We start from the raw sequence: 7,465 nt of genomic DNA, 5'->3' as shown, positions 1-7,465 counted from the left end.
CTGGTGTCTAAAACGCCGGTCTTAATAAATATGCCCCTTCGTTTTTACGCTGCTGTAGAAAAAGCCCTGCATGAGCGTCCTGTGGTTTCCTAAAGCTGGTGCCTGGATGTCTGCTGACAGTCCGACTCCTGCTCTGATGGTCGAGATTGGAGGAACCTCTGATCTCAGCCATTTAACTGTATGATTGTGGAGATCAAGCAGCATAATAAGAGGGGCCTGGGGGACCACAGGGCTGTCTACACACCAAGTTCACTGTGACTTGCATTGACACACAGAAATCTAGCAGGTTTGGATATGGGATAAAAAAAGTAAAAAATAAAAATACAAAATTTTGAATTGGAATTGTATGTTTCAAACAACAGGTGTTGGAATTATCTGGTTTTTTTATACCTGTACTGCATTGTACTATTCTTTTTTCGGACTTCTCAGATTTGTTAGTGTATATGCATTCAATATCCTAGAAGTCTCTTGCACCTGCTCATCACAAGACATTCAAAAGTTTGTAACGCTTTATTGTTTAAAAATGTTTCAATAAAAAAGAGATTGAACCATAAAAAAATAATAATAATTCAAGTCTGCAAAAAAAAGACAATTATTTGGTTTAAAATAAATTTTCTTAAGACATTACTACATAAATGCAAAAACAACCAAAAAAAGTCACTTGTTCGGTGTCCACATGATACACATAATGTCCAGAGAATTGCATTTACTTAGTGACAAACATGAACAGTGGCCGTACGTTTGCCGGGTTCTCTGTGTCTAGGGGAAGTAAGATTTGTGGCGGGGGAGGGGCACTTTACCAGTGTTTTCACGTTATTCCACATTTCATCAGCTCCTCCAGACTTTAATGGCCATGCCTCATCTGTTCTGTATCCTTCTGGAAGCGCTGTATTATTCACCCCTCCAGACTCTGCCTGCAAAGCATCCTTCATAAGTAATGAGGGCGCCCCCTGCTGGCCACAAAAGCTCTGCTGGGAATTACACACAATTACTTTTCATTTTCTTTTTATTTCGCCTCCGTTCACATAGAGCAAAATCCTCAAAAGCACGTTCCGCTGGAAGAATACACAGAGAATCTGAGAAGCATGGTTCAGTATTTGAAGAGCGTCAATATCAAGGAGGAGAAAATCGTTCTGATCACGCCGCCGCCGATTCACGAACCAACTTTGGAAAAGCATTGCCTCACAAACGGTAATAGCATCGGATCGCGGCGGGGCAGGGCAGAAATCTTCCATCGTGGTATTCTCTTCTCCAGCCTGATATGGGGAAGAACACAAGCTGTAACTGAGCTGAATAGTCATATCTGACTGGGGGAAAAAGTCGCAGACAACCTTACGTGTACCTTACGTGTACCTAAGTTTTGGTATAGTCGCAAGGTTGCCTGCCGCTTCTTTCCCCAAAAGAAAATAATTAACTTTGTATAGCAGTCGTGTATCCCTGACAGCTTCTATATAACCTAATGGATAGGCTAAACGTGTTTCTGCTGGTGGGTTAGATACATGTAGACACGTGCCTTCAAAACTAACCCTATACTGTTTTAATATGAGATAGTGATTGAGGGTGCACTGTGACATAAAGGGGTTCATTGGAGGGTGAAACAGTTAAAGGCAACGTGTCATCAGAAAATGACCTATTGTTTAAGTTACATTTTATGTTTAACACATTTTTAAAGAATTTTGTTGATATTTTTAATTTTCCTTGTCACTCTCTATATTTAAACAAAAAAACAAAAATCCTTCATATTTCCCACTGGAAACTAAGCCTAATAATAGGCGCCACTTCTTGGCCTGTACAGTTCACTTTGCTGACGTTATCTGCTTGTCTGTCATTCTAATCCTGCCTGTAGTGATATCACCTCTGTGTGTAGATAAGGCAGATCCACTATTCACAGTAGGTGATTATCAAAGCTTTTTTATTCTTTCCTTGTCACAGAGCATGCCTAGAGGACTCTCCTATTGAAGTCAATAAGATCCCCTCCTGACCATTGTGTCTATGGACCATGGGGCTGCCGTAAAGCAATTTTCTTAATGCTTTCTAAATGCTGTTAAGAACATCTCAGGCAAGATGGCCGCCCCTGTAATCATGTTCAGGATATAGAATAAATATATCTGCAATCAGAAAATAAAAAGAGATTAGAAAAAAAGGATACGTGTTACTATCTGGTTTTAACTTGGAGATACAATTTTGGTGACACATTTCCTTTAAGTTAAAAGGAGGAAATGCCCTAAAATAATAATAAAAAATAACCCGATACATCCCTGCTACTCTGGTGGTTCCCACCTGTCTTTCTTTACTTGTGATGACATAACGTACATCTACTTCATCACTGCAGCCAATCACTGGCCTCAGGGGTGGTGTTAGCATGTGTGACGTAAGAACACTGAGGCCAGTGATTGGTTGCAGCGGTGATGTGGATGTATGTGACATCATCGCCACAGGACATGCAAACAGAGAGTGTCTGGGACCTGCCAGGGCTTTGTCATGTAACTTTCTTTTTTTTTTTAGCACACTTCCTCCCGTTAAATTTTTTCCAAACCCCTCAGGGTACCTGCACACATGATTAAGGGCTCATGCACATGACCGTATGTATTTTGCGGTCTGCAAAAAACGGATCCACAAAAAATACAGATGACATCCGTGTGCATTCCTTATTTTGCGGAACGGAACAGCTGGCCCCTGATAGAACAGTACTATCCTTATCCGTAATGCGGACAATAATAGGACATGTTCTATTTTTTGTGGAACGGAAATATGGACATATGGAAATGGAATGCACACGGAGCACCTTCCATTTTTTTTGCAGATCCATTGAAATGAATGGTTTTGCATATGTTCCCCACAAAAAAAAAAACGGAACGGACACGGAAAGAAAATACGTTCGTGTGCATGAGCCCTAAGGCATAAATAGGTAAGACAGCACTACTCACTGAGACTTCTCTGTAGGTCCATGAGGTGGCGGTGCCAGTAGTGTTGAGCCCTAGCCTGCTGGGCTCCCAATAGCCAAGAGGAGAAGAAGATAGCCGCGGCACTCAATGTCTTCAGAAATATTCCAGTGTTAATTCACCAAACGAGTAACGTTTCGACTCGTGTGAGTCTTTTTCAAGATGGAGCTTGAAAAAGACTCACACAAGTCGAAACGTTGCATTTTTGGTGAATAAACACTGGAATATTTCTGAAGACATTAAGTGCCACGGCTATCTTCTTCTCCTCTTGCCCACATGATTGTTTTTTACCCCCGATTTTCTGTGCAATTTGGTGTGTTCCCCTGCCAAATCCATGTGTGATTTTTTTGGGCAGATTTGCAAAGAATGAAATCTGCAGAAAGAATTGCCATGCCGCAGGTTTCAAACATCCACACTGCAGGAAAACTTTTATACTTTTATTGAAGTTTACTACTGCCCCTACAGCAGCGATGTGGCGTCCTGCTGCTCTTAGAAAGTGATTACAAGTGACGAGAATTGCAGGTCCTTCATATATTGTTCACACTAATATCTCTGTCCGTACAGGATTCAAGCTAAACCGTCTGAACGCCGTGACCTGGGCGTATGCCAGGGCCTGTGCCAAGGTTGGCGATGAGTATGGAGCAGATGTTGTGGATTTGTGGACGCTGATGCAGGAAGGTGGCTCGGTAAGAGGAATCGTGGCCTCATTAATGACAGTTTATATATCACCCGGGGGGCTTTCAATCACTGACAGTAGTGTACATATAGCAGTTACTCCCCCTGCTGGCTAAAGCCTATACTTCACCTTCAACATTTGGAGTTCTATTAGATGGGCAAATATTCTAGACGAGTAGCAAGTGACGGTTTAGCGAGTTGTTTGCGACATTCAGTTACATGATACAATAATTGCTGCTTGCTCGTTATTGTGATCATTGCTCATTCGACCCTAGAGCATTTACACTGCCAACTACTGGCAGATTTCTGATTAGATGAGGGGATACGGTGACTAACAAAATACGTCCAATCCACGGAAAAGGAACGGTGTATCACTCATCATTTGACCTCTGCACAATATTACATGCAGCAATAATTTCTCAAATTCAAACGACTGTGCAAAAAATTTTGGCGATTATCTTTCTGTATAATGGGCGCCTAAAGGGGTTTTCCAGGCTCCTAATATTGATGGCTTATTTTCAGCATAGATCATCAATATCTGATTGGTGAGGGTCCGACGCCGAGCACCCCCACCAATCAGCTGTTCCTTGCAGCCTCCGGTGCTGGAACTTGCACTGTAAATGGAATAAGAAGCGCAGCGCCATTTAAAGTGCAGTGGCCTTGCTGGGTTACTGCAGCTCAGCTCCCACTGAAGTGAATGAAAAGCTGCCAGAGAACAACTTAAAGAGGTATTCCGGTTTTAAAGCTTACATTTATTTGTTTAGTGAATAGTCAGTTATACAATTCTCTAATATACATTTATTTTAAATTTTGCTCACAGACCTTTATTATATTCACACAATAGTCAGTCTCTAAAGAAAAAAAATGGTATAGCTCATTTCTGTCCTGTAAAATGCATCCGTAGGATATGTGAATAGGACTAAAGATGGCGTCAGTCATGTGACCCTCAATCCTGTCATGTGATCTCTGGCATTTAGTTAACTGCCCAGATATCTTACTGGTGAATGGCAGTTTACTGAGGTGCAGCACATATATACAGTAATAATGGCTGCAGCAGCACTCCAGCATTTCATGTCTGTCAGTGCCTGTGTAGAAGCACATTTGACATTGTTCACCCTGTTTTCCCTGTATGTGTTGTGTTTCTAATTTACAGTTAACTTTATTAACAACATGACAACATCACCTAGAGACAGGCAGCCATTTTACAAATCACCTGGAAACAGATAGCCATGTAAACCCAAATACAGTGAAGTAGTTGTTATAATAGCCACAATGGTTTCCACCATTACTCCTATGTAGCTATCCCATGTCCTGTGTGCTGACCCAGCACATATGTCATGTAACACTGTTGCTTACTGAATGTCAGTGGAGTGTCAAATGACTGTTGCCATGTTTCAGTTAGGCCATGGATGCATTACATGGGACTGACTGATTCATGGGCTAAACTAAACCATTCTGCTGTGCTGATAGGGGTAAACCACCCTATAGAAGAAAGATATTTAAGCAAAATTTTAAATACATGTGTATTTGAATACTATATCATTTCCTATTGTACAAAGAAATAAAATAAAAAACGGAATACCACTTTAACGTAGAGAGCATCCCTGAGGGAAAGAGAACAGACGTCCACGGAAGGCCTCAGACCACATTACAAGGCCGTGCACTGGATTCAGACAGTAAGATACTGCTCATTGATGGCATTCAGACTTTACTGCATGCTGACAAGGTTATTTGCCTCTGGCACCCACCACACTTTGAGACGGACTGACCATACATATCAGAGATCTGCCTCCTCAGCCTGAGAATTGCAGAAATAGTTAATTAGAACGGAATTGCACGCTTGTGGTTATTTAGGAGGATTGCAAAGTGAACTTAGAGTGGGACTCGGGGAGGACTACTACTACCATCATTGATGCTGCCAACTATTGGGAGAATTTTACTCTGTAACATTCAAATGACTATACAAAAATTCAAGTGATTATCTTTCTGTAAAATGGGTGCTTAAAGGGGTTTTCCAGGCTCCTCAGGATAGATCATCAATATCTGATCAGTGAGGGTCCAACACTGAGCACCCCCACCAAGCAGCTGTTCCTTGCAGCCTCTGGCGCTGGAACTAGCTGGAAGTAGACTTTTTACTCCTGTATGAAATACTACTCCCATTATCTATTCAATAAAATGTAATTTTAATGCAATCAAATGGCCTGGTCATTGTCGCCACCATTCGCCGGCCCTCACTCTACCTGATCTCCTGCATTGCTAAACATCCTCCATCAAGGGCACCCCAACTACCACCAGGCCGGAGCCTCAGTCAGGGCGTGCTGAGGGGAGAAAGCCTCCATTCACTGTGCATGACCCTGGGAGAGGCAGAGGGAAGATTGCCACCGTTACCTGTGAGAACTACTACCACTATCATAACCCCTACCACTTCTCCCATCCTCGCCTCCCCTCTAAATCACTGCAGCAGTACATATATGTGGTTTATAGTCAGGAGGAGGTTTATATGGTGGCTTTTATTTCAGGAATACTCCACAGTGTGATCCTCGTATGATCTGATATAGAACCCATCACGACTTGTAACCGGTTCTTGTGTTCATTGCAGGACTACACAGTGTATTTGTCAGATGGGCTCCATTTATCAGAGGAAGGCAACCAATTCCTGGAGTCCAAGCTGTGGCCTCTCTTGGAGAAGAAGTTGGGGGCCCTGCCTTTTATCTTACCTTATTGGAATGATGTGGACAATAATAACCCAGAATCCTCTCTTTTCCAAAACATCACTGAAAAGAAAGACTAGTGATCCGCTTCACCAAACCAGGTTCTACCTTAGAACTAGGGATATAGGGGTGTCCAATGCTGCATTTGTGGACAGGTTCACTCTCCATGGTTACAGAACATACAGTCTACATGGACGACGTTATAGCATCAGAATTATCCATGTAGCCTGTTACATACACTAGACTTCTATGCACAATGCATTCAGAAAGTCTTCAGACCCTTTCATTTTTTTCACATGGTGTTATGTTTTGGCCTTGTGCTAAAATTTTTAAAAAAATGTTTTCTCCATCATTCTGCACTCAATACCCCATAATGAGAAAGTGCAAACAGAATTGTAAAATGTTTTGCAAATTGATTTAAAAGGAATAGCTTAAATTTCACCAGGACATCTGTTGAGACCCTTTGCTATGATACTCGAAATTTAGCTCTGGGGACCTTCCATTTCTCTTGATCGTGTTTGAGATGTTTCTACACCTTGATTGGAGTCAACCTGTGGTAAATTCATTGGATTGGACATGATTAGGAAAGTCACAACCCTGGTAATAGAAGGTCTCACAGCTGACAATGCATATCAGAGCAAAAAACAAGCCATGAGGGGAAAAAGAACTGCCTGTAGAGCTCAGAGACAGGATTGTGTGGAGGTACAGATCTGGAGAAGGTTACCAAAATTTATGCTGCACTGAAAGTTCCTAAGATCACAGTGGGATTAATAATTTTTAAATGGAAGAAGCTTGAGACAACCATGACTCTTCCTAGAGCTGGCTGCCAAACAAAACTAAGTAATAGGGAGGGAAGGGCCTAGGCGAGAGAGGTGACCCAATGGTCACTCTGGCTGAGCTCCAAAGATCCTGTGTGTATTTATTACATCACTTTTCAAAATATACTTCTGTCACGCTTCCTCAAGGTTTGCAATGGGGTGGAGGGGGTAGGGTCATTCACCAGTGATATGCTTGCAGCGCAAATTACTATTATTCCCAAACCTAATAAAGATCATTCACTCTGTGCGAACTATAGGCCTATCTCTCTCCTCAACAACGATATTAAATTGTATGCTAAGATGTTAGCAAATAGACTAA

At 41.9% G+C, this 7,465-nt stretch overlaps 1 protein-coding gene across 1 annotated transcript in view; it reads left to right on the top strand.

The window, feature by feature from the left end:
* LOC122933688 (isoamyl acetate-hydrolyzing esterase 1 homolog) overlaps positions 1-6,414 on the top strand; it is a 64,736-nt gene extending 58,322 nt beyond the window's left edge. Inside the window, exons 5-7 of the mRNA XM_044288645.1 lie at positions 1,030-1,191; positions 3,507-3,628; positions 6,217-6,414. Coding sequence (XP_044144580.1) covers positions 1,030-1,191; positions 3,507-3,628; positions 6,217-6,408 — 476 coding nt within the window. The 3' untranslated portion in view covers positions 6,409-6,414. The remainder of the gene's footprint in view (positions 1-1,029; positions 1,192-3,506; positions 3,629-6,216) is intronic.
* Positions 6,415-7,465: the final 1,051 nt, after the last annotated feature.

Source organism: Bufo gargarizans, chromosome 4, assembly GCF_014858855.1.
Source record: "Bufo gargarizans isolate SCDJY-AF-19 chromosome 4, ASM1485885v1, whole genome shotgun sequence".
NCBI lineage: Eukaryota > Metazoa > Chordata > Amphibia > Anura > Bufonidae > Bufo > Bufo gargarizans.
The sequence above is the reverse complement of the archived record's forward strand: the minus strand, read 5'-3'. Positions and strand labels throughout refer to the sequence as shown.